Raw genomic sequence first — 15,185 nt, 5'->3', positions numbered from 1 at the left:
TTTGTCTTAATTATCAGTGAGTTTATGTTCTCCAGCCAGAGGTATGCTTTGTCACGTTTGGGTTGTATGCCCACCTCAGATGGCCCAGGGTTCCCTGAAACCCCTGCAGTAGGGCAGACCATTTTGAACTTGGCCACCTGTTGAAAAGAACCTCATGTCTGAGCTTACGAGGGCTATGCACGAGGAAGGGGTCCTGTTTCCTTACACCATAGATCTTCTAGTCCTTATTTTCTAGTGGGAGACACAAACCCAGAGTGACCAAGAGGGTTGTCCAAGCTTTCTCTGATGGCCAGGGGTGAAGCTAGGGCTATTGCCCAGCATAATAGCCAGTGCCTGTCCCATGTGAACACCCCAGGCCTTGGTGCATGGTAGTCTGTCCCTCTATCAGTGTTCCCCTAAAGCAGGTGGAGGGAATCTGATCCCAGCTGGCTACCCCTTCTACCTCGGTTTCCAGGAGTGTAGTGTCTCCTTGGGGCCCAGTCCAGAGGCTCAGAGATAGCTCCTTTCCACCTGGGATATTTTCTTCAGACCTTTGGATCTCTACTTTCTCACATTGTCATCTGGGAGCAGGCTATCCAGAGTCCCGGGGTAGTTCCTGGGTCTCTGAATTTTAATGCTTTCGTACATATCGTGTTTTAACTTAGCTAAATACAGTAGATTTAACTCCAACTCAGGCCTCATAGGACAGTGCCTTGCATAAAGCAGGTACATGATAAGAGTTAGCCATTCTTGTGGTCATCTATAGACGGTAGGCAGAGCTGAGTCCTAGACACTTTTGGGGTCACAAAGGGGTCTGTGTCTGTGAGCCAGGACTGATGCAAATGAACAGACACAAGGGAGCTGCTTGCGGACTGCACATCGCTTTGTGTGGCGCCCTCTGGTGGTACACCGTTTTCAGCTCTTCAGCTTGAGGGTCTGAGATTCCTTAACTGAGCCGGGCATTCTGATGGACTGTCCGTATTTGAGGATGTCACGGATGGCAGGTGTGGGGAGGGTGAAGGGAAGCCTTCCAGACCCAGGTTAGTCCTTGCTCCTTGCCCTAGCCTTGCCTGCCCCACCGGTCCAGGTGTAACTGTGGGGCTCTGACCCGAGCCTTATCCATAGGCCTGCCAGCTGAAGACAGAGACCATCACCTACGAAGAGAAGGAACAGCAGCTGGTCAACGACTGCGTGAAGGAACTGAGTATGGCCTGGTCCCCTTGCTCCATCCCCACCCCCTCTTTTTACTTTCTATAACTGCCATCATTGGGATGAGACACTCTCCCTGCCCCCCTGTCTTGCATGGCACCCCTCACTCTGATTCATAAGAAATTGGGTGCTGGGTTGTCAGTCTTACACTGTCCTAATTTCTCCCTGAGATGGATGTTTGATTCCAGCTTTCTGCTGGAACACTGGAGTTATGTGAAGTCTAAGTTAAGCCCAGTTACAGAGTTCTCCTGCCGATATGCAAACACTAACCAGTTACGGTTTCTCATAACTGATGGGTGAAAAGTGAGACCAGAGTTCTCCATTTTGCAAATAAGTACTCCCCCCCCCCCCCGCCCTCTCCATCGTAAGTTTACAAGTTAAGACACAAGGCAAACGGTATTTTGAGTTTCAGCAAAACAGTAAATGAAACACACCCCGTGTTCTAATCTAGTAAAATGAGTTATGACTCTGAATAGGGGTTGAAAACACACCAGGGGATTACACTGTGCCAGTAGCAGTTCCTTCTAGGACAGGGTGCAGCAGGGAGCTCCTGTTAATGATGTGGACCCGTTCATGCACAAACGTGGGGATTCGGGCAGATGCACCGGGTGGTGGGGCAGTCATCTCCTGGCTGACTCCCCAAGCCTGTCTGACTTTCTCTGGGAAGGGAGGCGGCTTTGGTCATCAGGGCTGGGTCCCCACACCTCTTTCTCATGATAGACTGAGCCCGTACAGGAAAACAGGCACTGTTCCTTCTTCACTGTCCTCTCCACTCCTCCCCCGTCTGGTAACAAAGATGCCTTTTCTTGAGCACACCACAAAGAAACCATTCTCTCTGGGTCTGACTTTCTCTTGTTGTCATTTCTTGGTAAAAGGGGACGCCAACGTGCAGATCGCCAGTATCTCAGAGGAGCTGGCCAAGAAGACTGAGGATGCCGCCCGCCAGCAGGAGGAGATCACACACCTGCTGTCGCAGATAGTCGACTTGCAGAAGAAGGCAAAATCTGTAAGGCTTCTGTTTCTCTGGCTGCCGCAGATGGCATTGGCCCCTGAAGACCAGGTCCTTTGGTCTCATAGTTCAGGTGTCTGTGCTGCCCCTTTGGAGAAAAGGCTTATTAGCAAGCTCAGCAGAGTGAACGAGTCACCCTGAACTGGGGAGGGCATCCTATAACCACCTCTCTCTCAAAAATAATTTGTGCATCAATAGAATTCATTAAGAAAAGTACCGTAGATCCAGAGTTCTAGAATTTAACTCATGAATTTTTTAGTCTAGGGTTTGTTTTTACACACTCTGGTGTGTCCCGCAGCAGAGTCATATCCCCTGTAGATTTAAGCTGGAGCAGCAGCAAGACAGCAAGAACAGAACAAATACAGTTTCATTTCTCACTTCAGGCCTTTGCCAGAAGCTCAAGGTGGAGCCCATCTGGGGAGGGGTTGTGCCTATAGTGGCGGGGAAATGGGGGGCCATCCAGCATGAACACGGATGTAGGAAAGGCTGCCTTCAGAATTACAGAAAAGACAAAATGGGACTCTGGCATAAAAGAATCACTGTAGAAATGTGATAGGATCGGAACAGACCAGGTAATAAGAGGCAGTCAGACATTTCTAGGTATCTTAGAGGAGAAGTTGATGGGCTTTTGCCCTCTTGCAGTGCGCGGTGGAAAATGAAGAGCTGGTCCAGCACCTGGGGGCCGCTAAGGATGCCCAGCGGCAGCTCACGGCCGAGGTGAGCGGCTCCCCCCGCCCCGCCCCCCTGCCTTTCCCCAGGCCCGTCGTAGTTAAGGTGCTCAGCCTCTGCCTGACAGGCCGTGGGTCGTGTCCGCCTTGCTAGCTGTCCTTACTCTGAATTGAAAGCCATTCTTATTGGTAAATTCCTGCTGATACCCATCACCTCTGGCGAGCACCCAGGAGGCCAGGCCCTGCACAGCCCGCTCCTGTTCAATGTCCGGTGAGAGAAATGGCCCGGAGCTCACCATGGAAAGGAGCCCACTCACAGATGTGGCTGGAAATGAGGGTGTTGGCTTTGAAAGAAATAACCATTTTTTATTGGGTCTCATTGGCACAAGGTTCCAAGAGTTTTAGGGGTACAACGTAGTGGTGAGACACCTCTGTACATTATGCTGTGGTCACCACACTGTTGCCCCATCTGTCACCACATGACAGCCCTACCGTCCCACTGACGCGATTCCTGTACCGTGCCTTTCACCCCCGTGACTTACACACCCCGTCACGGGAAGCCTGTGATCTCGGTCATGCATTAGGACTTGGGAGGCTAGAAGCATGCCCCAAGTGGGAGCCGGACTGAGCCTCTAGGGCCCTTTGGGGTTGGGCCCAGAGGCCCTGGGCAGCCCCGCGCTGACCCTGCATGCCTTTCCTGTGCCCGCAGCTGCGCGAGCTGGAGGACAAGTACGCCGAGTGCATGGAGATGCTTCACGAGGCACAGGAGGAGCTCAAGAACCTCCGCAACAAGACCGTGCCCAACACCACATCCCGGCGCTACCACTCGCTCGGGCTGTTCCCTATGGTGAGCGCTTGCTCTGGGTCCCTGCTCCCCACCTGCTGGGCTGCAGGGCGCCCCGGCAGAGAGGTGGGTCTGGAGGGGAGGTGCCGTGGGTGGGCTTCTCTTTCCACTGCTTAGATCAGATCAGCAGCTGGGGCTCGCGAGCCCGCTCCCAGCAGACTCACTCCTCCTTTGCCGTCCGACTCGGTCCTTTTTTTTTTCTCCTCGTGTCCGTAATGGTTATATTTCATGGGAACCTCAGCTGTCTGGAAGATTTTATTCATACCTTGTTATTTTTCTTTTTCTTTTTTTTTTTTTTTTAAAAGATTTTATTTATTTATTTGACAGAGAGAGATCACAAGTAGGCAGAGAGGCAGGCAGAGAGAGAGGAGGAAGCAGGCTCCCTGCTGAGCAGAGAGCCCGATGCGGGACTCGATCCCAGGACCCTGAGATCATGACCTGAGCCGAAGGCAGCGGCTTAACCCACTGAGCCACCCAGGCGCCCAATACCTTGTAATTTTTCTAACCGTACTAGAATATGAGCTGTTTTGGGCTCACAGTGCATTCCAGATTTCTTAAGTTGCCCATGCAGTTCTGCTGGTTCTTTCTAGGCTTCCTGGTCATCCTCTTGGGGGCTTTCAGTGTCTGTGACCTGACAAAGTGTCTGTCTCTCCACCCGGAGGGGCGTTTCCATTGCTACAAAATGATTTCCCCCACAGTCTGATTTTGTAGCTCTGGCCTGATCTGTTTCATGCTTGGGGTTTAGGGAGACACGGTTGAGAAGGGGGTTTTCCAGGTCAGCCCCTCCCTGCTGGGGTTCAGCAGCACTGTGCAGGCCTCCTCTGCTGGCCTTTTCCCTGTGATGCTTGTTGATCTTCCTCGCTGCACCTTCTTCTGTCAGACTAAGGCCTCTCGAAGGCGGGGGCCATGTCTTCTTTGCTCCTTTCCTCCGTCCCTCTCTGGGACATTCTGCTATCTACTCGGAGCTTGTGTTACAGAATTGTATGTGCTTAGTAGCTACTAGATTTGGATGGGTGGACAAACAGACCAAAGAACAAATGACCAAGACCTTTTATATTTAGATCCTGTTTCATGGTTTGAGGAAATACCACAGTCTTTTTGAGGAGACCAGAACTTTTGAGAGAAACACTCCCAAATGAAGACGAGTGGATGGCAGTGTCAATGTTTGTGACGCTCCGTCCCCTTGGAATTTGGCCTTTCCTTAGGGCTCTTTCCCTGTACACCCTCCACCCCTGTTACTGACACTGCTTGCTCCCCACCTTGTTGTCTGGCCTACTTTTCCTAAATCATGAGCTTCTTTCCTTTTATATATCAAAATCAGACTAGAACACACACACTCTTTCTCTCTCAGCTTGACTACATCTAATGAAACCAAAATGAAAGATACATGACATAGCTTCCCAAGGGGCAGACTGGTGGTCCAGGAATCCCAGGAAAGGCAGCAAAGAACATTCGGTGCCCCCTGATTCCTCCGTCTGGAGCCGATGACAGCTCAGACTGGCCTACGACATAGCAGTGTGTGCTCCCTGCCTCAGTTTCCCTTCTTCTTGGCTTCCTACCTTGGTGCAGTGGCCTCCTGGGGGCATCTTATTTCCATGCACTTAGGAGGCCCTCCACCGCATTCACTCTCAGGGACACACTTGTTTTCAAACGAAGCCGTGACATAGTGAAGTCAAACTGAAAATCTGTGTTTGGGGCTTTTCTGCAGAGATTCTCAGCTTTCATATTTGCTGAGGTGGAGCTTTCGCTTGTCTTTCCCTGGAGCCATTGGCACAGCTGGCCTCAGTTTTTGAGGATGGCTATTTTTTTTTTTTTTAAATTTTACTTATTTATTTTACAGAGAGAAATCACAAATAGACAGAGAGGCAGGCAGAGAGAGAGAGGGAAGCAGGCTCCCCGCTGAGCAGAGAGCCTGATGTGGGACTTGATCCCAGGACCCTGAGATCACGACCCGAGCCGAAGGCAGCAGCTTAACCCACTGAGCCACCCAGGTACCCGAGGATAGCTATTTTTAAAGTGCACCATGTATTAAAGATATTTGTGGCGCTGAGTGGTGTTGTGCCTGTGTTTCTGGAGCAGAGTGGCCAAATCTGCCAGTCTTGCTCCCAGCCTCTCTAGTAGCTCAATCAGACCGTGAGCAGCAGTTTCTGCCTGAGGAGTGCATTGCCAGCTCTTTTGCGTTTGGCAGGAGCTTCCAATCGGGGATCCCCAGACAGGACTCAGGAGGCCTATGAACCTGAGGAAGGGGCACATCTTTTCTCTTAATCCCTAATTGCATACAGTGCTTCCTTCTCATATGAAGGTGGGCACCAAGGCACAGCGTTAAGAGCACCCATGACTTTGTCACTGGTGGAGATCACAGCTGCTGTCTGTTGTAAGATGTCTTCAAGTTCTATTCGTGCTAAGCTCCACTTCAAGGTGGCAGTAATTACCAGGCCTGAAGCCAGGTCCTGTGTGTTACTGTATCACGATTGTTGTTATTAATAGTCTAGTGACTAGTTCAATATATCTGGCTTCCTTTTTGTCTTAATTACTTTATTCACTTAAAGATATTGATGTGAGAAGGGGTCCATGGCTTCCCCCAGACTGCTAGGGGGCTCAGGGCCAAAAAGGGCACAGAACCAGCTTGCAATTTCCTCCAGGCATGGCCTTGAAATTAGTCGTTTGGTATGTCATCTCTCCTAAGTTGTATGAAGGTCCTTTCCTCGTGCAGAGGAAATGCACTCTGAATGCAAACTATATGGTGAATTACAGTAGTAAGAAAAGGAAACTTGCAGGGTTCCTGGCTGGCTCAGTCAGTTAAGCTTCTGCCTTCGGCTCAGGTCAGGATCCCAGGGTCTTGGGATCGAGTCCCGCATCGGGCTCCTCCCTCTCCTCCCTGCTTGTGCTCTCACTGTCTCAGTTTCTCTCTCTCTCTCAAATAAATAAATAAAATCTTAAAGAGAGAAAGAAAAGTAAACTGGCTTTAAAAAAGCTCACCCAGAGGCACCTGGGTGGCACCTGTCTTCGGCTCGGGTCATGATCTCAGAGTCCTGGGATCGAGCCCCCCATCGGGCTCTCTGCTCAGCAGGGAGCCTGCTTTCCCCGCCCACCTCTGCCTGCCTCTCTGTCTACTTGTGATCTCTATCAAATAAGTAAATAAAATCTTTTAAAAAAAGCTCACCCAGGGAAGCCTTTTACAACTTGGGTTATGTTGAATGGCAACCTGTACATAATAATTACTAAATAAAATCAGGTATCTATAAATAGGTTCCAGCTTCCAGCCTGGAGCATCACTCCTTGACTTTGGGGCTGTGGAGGTGGGTGCTCTGGAGTCCCCATGCTCTGTCTGCTGGGAAGGCATTGGCCACAAGTGGCTGTGTAAAGTTAAATCCATTAGAATTAGCACAGGGAATTTGGGTTCCCAGTGATACTGGTCATGTTTTAAGCACCTGATGGCCACCTGTGGCCCGTGGCTCTCACAGTGCACGGTATAGAAAGAACATTCCTCTCATCTTGGGAGGTCTTTGGTTAACAAAGAGTTAGCCCTTCCCTTCAAGCTGCCCTAGGTGGTCTCCTTGTCTGAGATCCCAGTGGGTGCTTTTCTGCACACACTTGGTCCTCCTGTTGGCACCAACCTGTGCCAGTGTGTGGGGTTGCCTGTGAGTCTCTGCCTTGGGTGGTAAGGAGTGGTGGGGCGTTCAGGGAGGGGGCCGCTCATCAGGGAGTCTTTATCAGTGAGTCTCAGCTCGGGGCCTGGCCCATCTGAGAAGGGAGAAGCCATCTGTGACTGGCCTTCCCCTGACCCACAGAATCCACAACCTAGCTAGAGGAAGATGCAAGTGAACTCACTGTTCAGGGAACTCGTCGGGACTTCGTGTGTTTGGTGTCTTTCTTGGGGGAGGAGTGAAGGATTGGTAGTGGAAACGAGGTAGGAGCAGGTCATTAAAGGAGGGTGGGCATTGGGTCATTGGTGGGGAGAGAAGCCTTGCTTGCACGGGAAGCAGGGGGCACAAGAGCAGAGGCTCACATGACAGTGCTCACAACTCAGGGCCCTTCCTCCACAAATTCCCCTGCCTCTCCTTGTAGGCAGAGCCACAGCTCCATGGTGTGGCCAAGAGAACACGGGGTTTGCTCTCAGATCCTTAGCCTTAGGGGAGCATAGGGGCTGTCCACTCAGTGCCCACTGGGGACTGCTCCATTCGGAACCCGCCATGGGGCTTGCTCACTCAGGGATCCCCCCAGTGATGAGTGGTGACAGCCTCACGGAAGGGCAGTTTGCAGGCTCTGAGACCTCACCGGAGACTCCTCTGGCCAGCCAGCCGGGAGCCTCTTTCAGAGACTTGAATTGCTGCTCACTCCGTGTGTCTCTGGCTTTTCTCAGGACTCCTTGGCAGCGGAGATCGAGGGGACGATGCGGAAGGAGCTGCAGCTGGAAGAGCCCGAGTCTCCGGACATCGCGTACGGCCTGCTTCTAAGTTTTCCAGAGACTGCCTCATACCCTGTGCTCATCAAAACCAGCAGCATTTGGGCTTCAGACACCAGCTCTGTGGTCCTTGCACAGATTTGGGTCCGGGTTGAGGGAGATAAGAGCACACAGACAGTGATATATATCCCCCAGCTCCTCTTCCTAGGTTTTAAAGCTCTTGTACTAACTTCTAGAAAGTTGAGTAAGGAGAGCTGTGTTTCCCATCTCTGTTAATGCAGGCCTGTCTTGATACCACCCCTTGGTTTTATCTTTCCGTTCAGTGAAAAACAATACTTGGAAATGTTTAATGCCCGTTAGAGAAAGAGAGATCGCATGCTATAGGAGATACAGAGGGCTCTTTGAGGGGTGCATGCAAGGCTTCTGCCCTTTCTGGGTATGTTTACTGATACTGGCCCCTATGGGCTCTCTCCCTGACATGAGACCTTGTGCTAGGCCAGCCCTGAGGTGTTTCCTCAGATGTGTGTGGATCTGATTTCAGAGTGTATTTTCTGAACTCAAAGCCCACAGCCAGAACTGAAATGGGATCCTGGGAGTGACCAGAGTCCCCGAGCCTCTGTGCGTGTGTGAAGCCTTAGGCGTCCCAGAAAGATATGGCCTTTATGGCAATGTGCCTACCTTTGTCTCCTGTAAAAGGAACACAGAAGGGGATGCCTGGGAGACTCGGTTAAGCATCCCACTCTTGATGTAGCTCAGGTCATGATCTCAGGGTCATGAGATGGAGCCCCGTGTTGGGCTCTGCACTGGGCGTGGGGCTCTGCACTGGGCGTGGAGCATGCTTGGGATTCTCTTTCTCGGTCTCTCTCCCCTTCTTAAAAAAAAAGGCGGGGGGGGGGCGTGGAAACAAATGAACATCAAGGAGGTTCCACTCTTAGAAACAGCAGTTTCTAAATAAGATTCCTGTGGTGTTTATCATCTCATTGTAGAAGTTTAAGATTTTGTCTGGCTTTCATATACACACACACACACACACACACACACACACATATATACACATACACACATAAACAGTCAACAAATACTCATTCTACAGATCCTTATGGAGCCCTGTTATGTGCTGAGCAGTGAACTCTGCTCTCCTGGACCTTGCATTCTAGGCACCATCATGACGGAGGAAAAGTAGCCAGGAGACTAAAGTCCTACTTAAGTACTTGTACTTGTGGGTCAAGCCTAAGGGAGAGAAAAGCAATATCCCTTTGCTAGCATCACCTCTGGGACATAGCCACAAAGTAGAGCCCTGAATTCAGTGGGTACTGAGTCTCTTGCTTTCCAGCCAACAGGCTTAAGAAACACATGGAAGGCAAGGGATGGTAGGTTGCTTGGGGGGCTCACATGGGCCAGCTGCCTTTCTCGCCTCTCAGATGGTAGTTTCTAGAGGTTGAACTCTGCGATCATTCCTGCATTTGTTTATTCATGGATGTTGTGCATCTTCTCCACACTTCTCCAGGCACCAGAAGCGAGTCTTTGAGACGGTGAGAAACATCAACCAGGTCGTCAAGCAGAGGTCTCTGACCCCATCCCCCATGAACATCCCAGGCTCCAACCAGTCCTCAGCCGTGAACTCCCTCCTCTCCAGCTGCGTCAGCACCCCCCGGTCCAGCTTCTACGGTAGTGACGTTGGCAACGTTGTCCTGGACAACAAGACCAACAGCATCATCCTGGAAGCAGAGTCCGAGGACCTGGGGTGAGCCGCAGGGAGTTTGTAATCTTTGGGTCTGGGAGACAGGTGGTGTGGATGGAGGATAGGTTTGGCTCACAGAAGAGGGAGGTGGGTAAAGAATTGCCTGACAAGTATAGACCTTTCGTTCTGTAATCTGTTTTGCCAGGACCTCTGAGTGTGCGCTCATTCTTGATTCTGGTACTTTCACCAGTAGCGGGAGGCACAACAGGAAGTCTCCCTTTATGTCAAATGTTGAAGGGGGGGATAAATGATTATTTTCTGTTACTTCCCTGTCGGGCTCCAGAATAGACCTTTGTTTCAGGGACCTCTCTGTAGCTTGGGTGTTTGGAAGGCTGAGGAGGACTCAGGCTCTGACTTGTGATCAGAATCCAGTTTGCTGCAAAGGGTGCACATCACAGCCTTGTTGCTGGGGTGGGGCCTCCTCAGTGGTGGGCAGCCCCTCTGTGTCCCCAAGCCCTGTAGACCCACAGTTGCGCGTGCGCGCATGCACACACACACACACACACACACACACACAGAGGCACGTCAGCTGTGTTGTACACCCTTTTTCTGTGACAGAGAGATTGGTTCTTCTGACCTCTTGGCTCCGAGGGGAACTGCTTGATCAGAACAGCTCTTTCAGTTCAAGAACAAAGAGAAATACCCCTAGAACCTGTGACCCTTCTGGTAACTAGGGCTTCGGTCTGAAGAAGTCGTCTTCCTGAGGGCTCACGAGGGAGATATAGCTAGGGACGGAAATTTTTACATAGTCTGTGCGAATTTTCATTACACCTTAGTGCTCTCCCCCACCGGGCAGAACACCCAACAGAGGGAACTAGGTTCCCCCCCGTAGGCATTTCCGTCCCCAGCTTTGCCTAAATTTCTGCTCCTTGCCTTGTTGGCTTCCCTAGCAAAGAGCCTGCGGCCACCAGGAAACACGTGCACCTCTGGCCACCTAGCAGTGACTGCCTTGAGCCGTGCACTCTACCCTGCATGGCGCCCGCTGCGGGGTGCACCTTGCTCAGCCCCATCTCCCTCCACAGGAACGACGAGCGGAGCAAGAAGCCGGGGACGCCGGGCACTCCGGGCTCCCACGACCTGGAGACGGCGCTGCGGCGGCTGTCCCTCCGCCGGGAGAACTACCTCTCGGAGCGGAGGTTCTTCGAGGAGGAGCAGGAGCGGAAGCTCAGGGAGCTGGCGGAGAAGGGCGAGCTGCTCAGCGGCTCCCTCACGCCCACGGAGAGCATCATGTCCCTCGGCACCCACTCGCGCTTCTCCGAGTTCACCGGCTTCTCGGGCATGTCCTTCAGCAGCCGCTCCTACCTGCCCGAGAAACTCCAGATCGTGAAGCCGCTGGAAGGTGATCACCAGGGGCCTCGGCCCCTCTCCGCCCTCCTCGGCGACCGCCTCTGGTCCCTGCTCCACCACCAGCAAGCGGGCAGCCTCTGTCATGCCTACTCCTTTTTCTTCCGAGACAGCCTCCCCCGCTGCTGGTTTGAGTTCCTCTGACGGTGGTGCCCAGCCTGGGCCTCCGTCTCCCGGGGCAGGTGTGGGAGTGTGCACGCCAGCCCCGGGCCGACTCTGACCTCCTCCAGTTAGGCCAAAGGAAAGGAACGAAGCCTTCAGGCCAGTTTCCTAGTTCTCTTTGTTGTGCATCTGGAACCTTAGAAGTTAGCATCTTTTTGAGAGGCAGAGGCACTGCTGACGTACTAGAAAGTTCATTAGGTCATGCCTGGGGTCTGAGAAGTGCAGGGAATTCTTGCTGTCCCCTCTCAGAAATGCCGGTGTCAGGGAGGGGTTCAGAGCACATGCTAGAAGTTGTTTTTTCAGGAACCACCTGAAAGCGATCTGCAATTATGGGCTTTCATGTTTTGTTTCCATCTTCCAGTAAAGAGGGTGTGGCTTTCTTCCAGTGCTGTGGGTTCTGAGCAAGAGGCCTAGGCCTCCACAGTCTGGGGGCCGGGAAGGGGGTAGTCAGGGAGGTGAGTGAGCTCTATACCGCCTCAAGCCTGCCTTTCCCAGGGGCAGTTTACTTTTTAGTAAATTGGGACACGAGATGGTTAAACTCCTGGAAAAAATTCACCTTTGTTCTTTGCTTTTTCTTCTAGGTGTTATAAAAATATCTTCCCCCTAACTACCCACTTAACCCTGTCAGGAGCCACTGAGAGTTTGTATTTTTCATTTTTGACTCCTTTAGTTTGGAAACCTCTGTGAGCGTGAGAAGGTACTTTAGAATTCTGTATTACATATCTGATGCAAAGTCAAGTCAGAATTTCTATAAGGCCGTATGTCCCATGTTAGACCTATATTTTTAAGGAGTCATTTTAGGCATATAGTCGATAGTTACTCATTCCTGCAATTCCCTACCACAGATACACTGTTGATGTGTTAGAGCTTTGCTCTCTGCCTAAAAAGAGTAGAATTCTTTTTATCCCGTAAGAACCTGTTGAGAATATGTGGGGTAAAATGAGGGTGTGCTTGTTAAAGACCCAAGACATGCTGGGTCCTGTAGTCTCCAGAGCTAGGAAGAGGGTGGGCTGACATTCTTTCTTCAGAGTTATTTTTTAATTGTATAATTCAGACCCTTATTAGATTTCAGAAAAGGGAAGGCTTGTTCTGTTTTTAATTGTTTATTCAGTTGTGAGCTTGGTGATTGTTTCCTGATCCATAATTATGTCTGTTTTTCTTTCAATAAAATCTTTCTTTTCTGCAATTTTACTTTCTGCCTTTCTTTTCTTTTTTTCTCCTTTGTCTCTTAAAGCTCATTGGAATTTATCATCTCTATTTCGTCTGGTTTCTGTATTTGACTTTATGTTTCATTAGGTCATCTAAGAATATGTCTTTGGATTCATTTTCCAAGCATATTGCAGGAAAAGATTTTTAAAAATTTATTTCAACCAATTCATCTTTTTTTTTCCTTTTAATCTTGTGACTTAGCAGTATTTTTTGTGTTACTAGAAGAAGAGAAAATCCCTGGAGGTATGTTAGATCAGTTTCATCTACAGTACCCTTCTCACCAGGAAGTTAAATCACTGCTGTTAAGAAGTCACTTTGTATCACTATGGACTGTAATGCCTCCTTATGTTAGAGATTCCTCTCCTCCGTTTTGTAGTTCTCAGACTTCTCAGCTATTTCACATACAACAAGTATTTTCTTTTTTCCTTGCCTCCACAATTTTTTTTGTATTACCTTGTTTAATTTGACGAGATGGAGTGCTGACCCAGAAGTCTGCCTGGCACTGGGTTCAATGTGGCAGAAGAGAAGTGACCCTTTTGAGCCCCGTTTCTCTGACTTGTGAAATAAGGTTTACATCTGCCACACAAAATTGTCAAGAGTAAATGTGATTATGCCTGGCACCCAAGAGGTGCTAATTAAAACTTAGGTTTCCCAAACTTGCCATGTCCCAGCAGTTCAGGTCTAAAGGGTGTTGAGAACCCAGACTAGCACTGTGCCAGGGCCATGTTTTCATACCATCCTTTCCTGTTGGCCCACTCAGAAGCGGATCATATCCTTGATCTTCAGTGGCACAGGTCAGTGTGCTGGGATGAGGTCCCTGGAGAGCATTGGCTGGGATCGTAGATAGCCAGTCTGGGTCTTTCCACTGCGTCTCCCTTCCCTATTTAAAGCATCCGGGTATCTGCTTGTTGGTGTCAGCTGAGGTAGTTGAGCTAGGTGTTTAAGGTCAGTACTCTTGCCCCTTCCTCTTACCCTAGGAGTTTAAGCAGGTGAAGCACAGGCGAACTTCTCAGACTCTGGCAGTATTTTTCCCCCTGTATTTGTTTGCTCTTTCTTTGTGGGATAATTAAAACCAAGAGGGTATTTCCCAGTGAATGAGTTCACATGTAATTAGTTGAAAGCGTACACTTCTTAGCTGAGCTAGACATTGTCCAGCAGGTTAGGTCTAAACTTCCAAGCCCCGGGTACTCCTGTGACATAGATGGATTTGGTTTCCTTCTCCTTTGATCATATCACAGCTTTTAGTTAGAAGAGTGAGATGTAGAAGGAAAGCAAACAGGGAAAGGCATGGTGACCATGACTGTGTTCCCTGCCTGGCCACATCCTTATTTCATCCTTAGCTTCATCTTGGTGCCAGCCAGGAGCATGAAGCCTCCTCTTTCCTTGACCCCAGCCTCGTTCTCTTGTGGATGGGAGGGAGGGGCTGGTCATGGGAAGTATCTCACAGTGCGGTGATTCTCCTGCATTGTGCTTGACAAATAGAGGAAGCCAGGCTTGAGGGGGTTGGGGGGGTGGCAGTGGGAGTAGGAAAGAGGCAGCCAAGGCTCTGAATAAGGTGCCGTTTATCCTTAATTTTTAATCTATGCTCCATCTTGTACCTCAGGCAGTCATGGGATCGATCAGATTCCTACATGGTGGTGCAGGCAATGGCAGCAGGAGGGAGTGAGGTGCAAGCTATTTTGCCTGGGTCCTGGACTCGAGAAACCCTCTTGGGGCCTTAGAACCAGTTGGGAATGGAAACGATATGTGGGCCTCCCCAGCCTGATGTAACTCAGATAACAGGGCTGTGGGGGCTTTGGCCAATATTCACTTTTGTAGGAGAGAAGACATCTGTATGAGGATTGAAAAAGCCAGTCGGGTGTGTTACTGCCCAGATTTCTGAGACACACACCGGGGAGGCCCCCTCACTGCTGACCCGGAGAAGGACAGACACTGGAGCCACCATGGGTTTGAACCTGGATTAGCCACCTGCCAGTTATGCAGCCTCTGGCAAGTTGCTTGACCACCCTGAGCGCCATGTCCTTATCTGTAAAATGAGGACAACAGGGTTGTGATGATTGAGTTCCTAAGAATAGGCTCTTGGAGGGGTGCCTGACACCGGGTTAATGCTCAGTAAAGGTTGGCTCTTCGTGAGTAAGGGGTGCCCAAGGCAGAGGGTAAGAATCCAAGTACCATGCATCTTCCAGCATAATCTCTCCATTGTGATCTCAACTCCCTTGGCTCTGCAGATAACCTCATGTACTTGTGTAGCATCTTGAACTCCAAACAGCAACGTTTCTCTAGCCCGGGCCTGGGGTGGGGAGAGATGAGGGCTGTCTGCTGAACAGAGGGAGGATGGAGGCCCGTGGGACTGGTGTCTGGGCTCAGACCTCGGGCCTCCCTGACTTCTTTCTTTCCCTGGGCACTGTAAACCTCTCAGTCCCCTTCAGAAGGGTGAGGACCTCTGGTACTTCAGACATAGTTCCTCACTTCCCCGTGTCTGTCGTCTCTCCCTTTCCTCCCCTCCCAAGAGTAGAGGTGATCTGACCACACCATCCTTAGTCATTTGCCATCATCCTCGTGAGACCAGCATGTGTGTCCGAAGCAGGATGTCCCGGTGCCGTGTTAAGACTTCT

The 15,185-nt window shown here is 50.5% G+C and overlaps 1 protein-coding gene across 23 annotated transcripts in view; it reads left to right on the top strand.

Moving 5' to 3' along the window:
• The window catches only part of TRAK1 (trafficking kinesin protein 1), a 182,165-nt gene that overhangs the window by 149,548 nt on the left and 17,432 nt on the right, over nucleotides 1-15,185 (top strand). For 22 of the 23 annotated variants that reach the window (XM_082724841.1, XM_082724838.1, XM_082724849.1 and 19 more), the window contains 7 exons: nucleotides 1,105-1,183; nucleotides 2,064-2,194; nucleotides 2,840-2,914; nucleotides 3,575-3,712; nucleotides 8,073-8,149; nucleotides 9,622-9,858; nucleotides 10,878-11,194. In XM_082724841.1, the coding sequence (XP_082580967.1) occupies nucleotides 1,105-1,183; nucleotides 2,064-2,194; nucleotides 2,840-2,914; nucleotides 3,575-3,712; nucleotides 8,073-8,149; nucleotides 9,622-9,858; nucleotides 10,878-11,194 (1,054 nt within the window). Of the gene's footprint in view, nucleotides 1-1,104; nucleotides 1,184-2,063; nucleotides 2,195-2,839; nucleotides 2,915-3,574; nucleotides 3,713-8,072; nucleotides 8,150-9,621; nucleotides 9,859-10,877; nucleotides 12,553-15,185 lie in introns of those variants that run through there. The other variant, XM_082724844.1, reaches the window with a different exon arrangement.

The sequence above is a fragment of the Mustela nivalis genome (genome assembly GCF_964662115.1).
Source record: "Mustela nivalis genome assembly, chromosome: 1".
Lineage (NCBI taxonomy): Eukaryota > Metazoa > Chordata > Mammalia > Carnivora > Mustelidae > Mustela > Mustela nivalis.
This window is presented reverse-complemented; position numbering and strand designations above follow the sequence as displayed.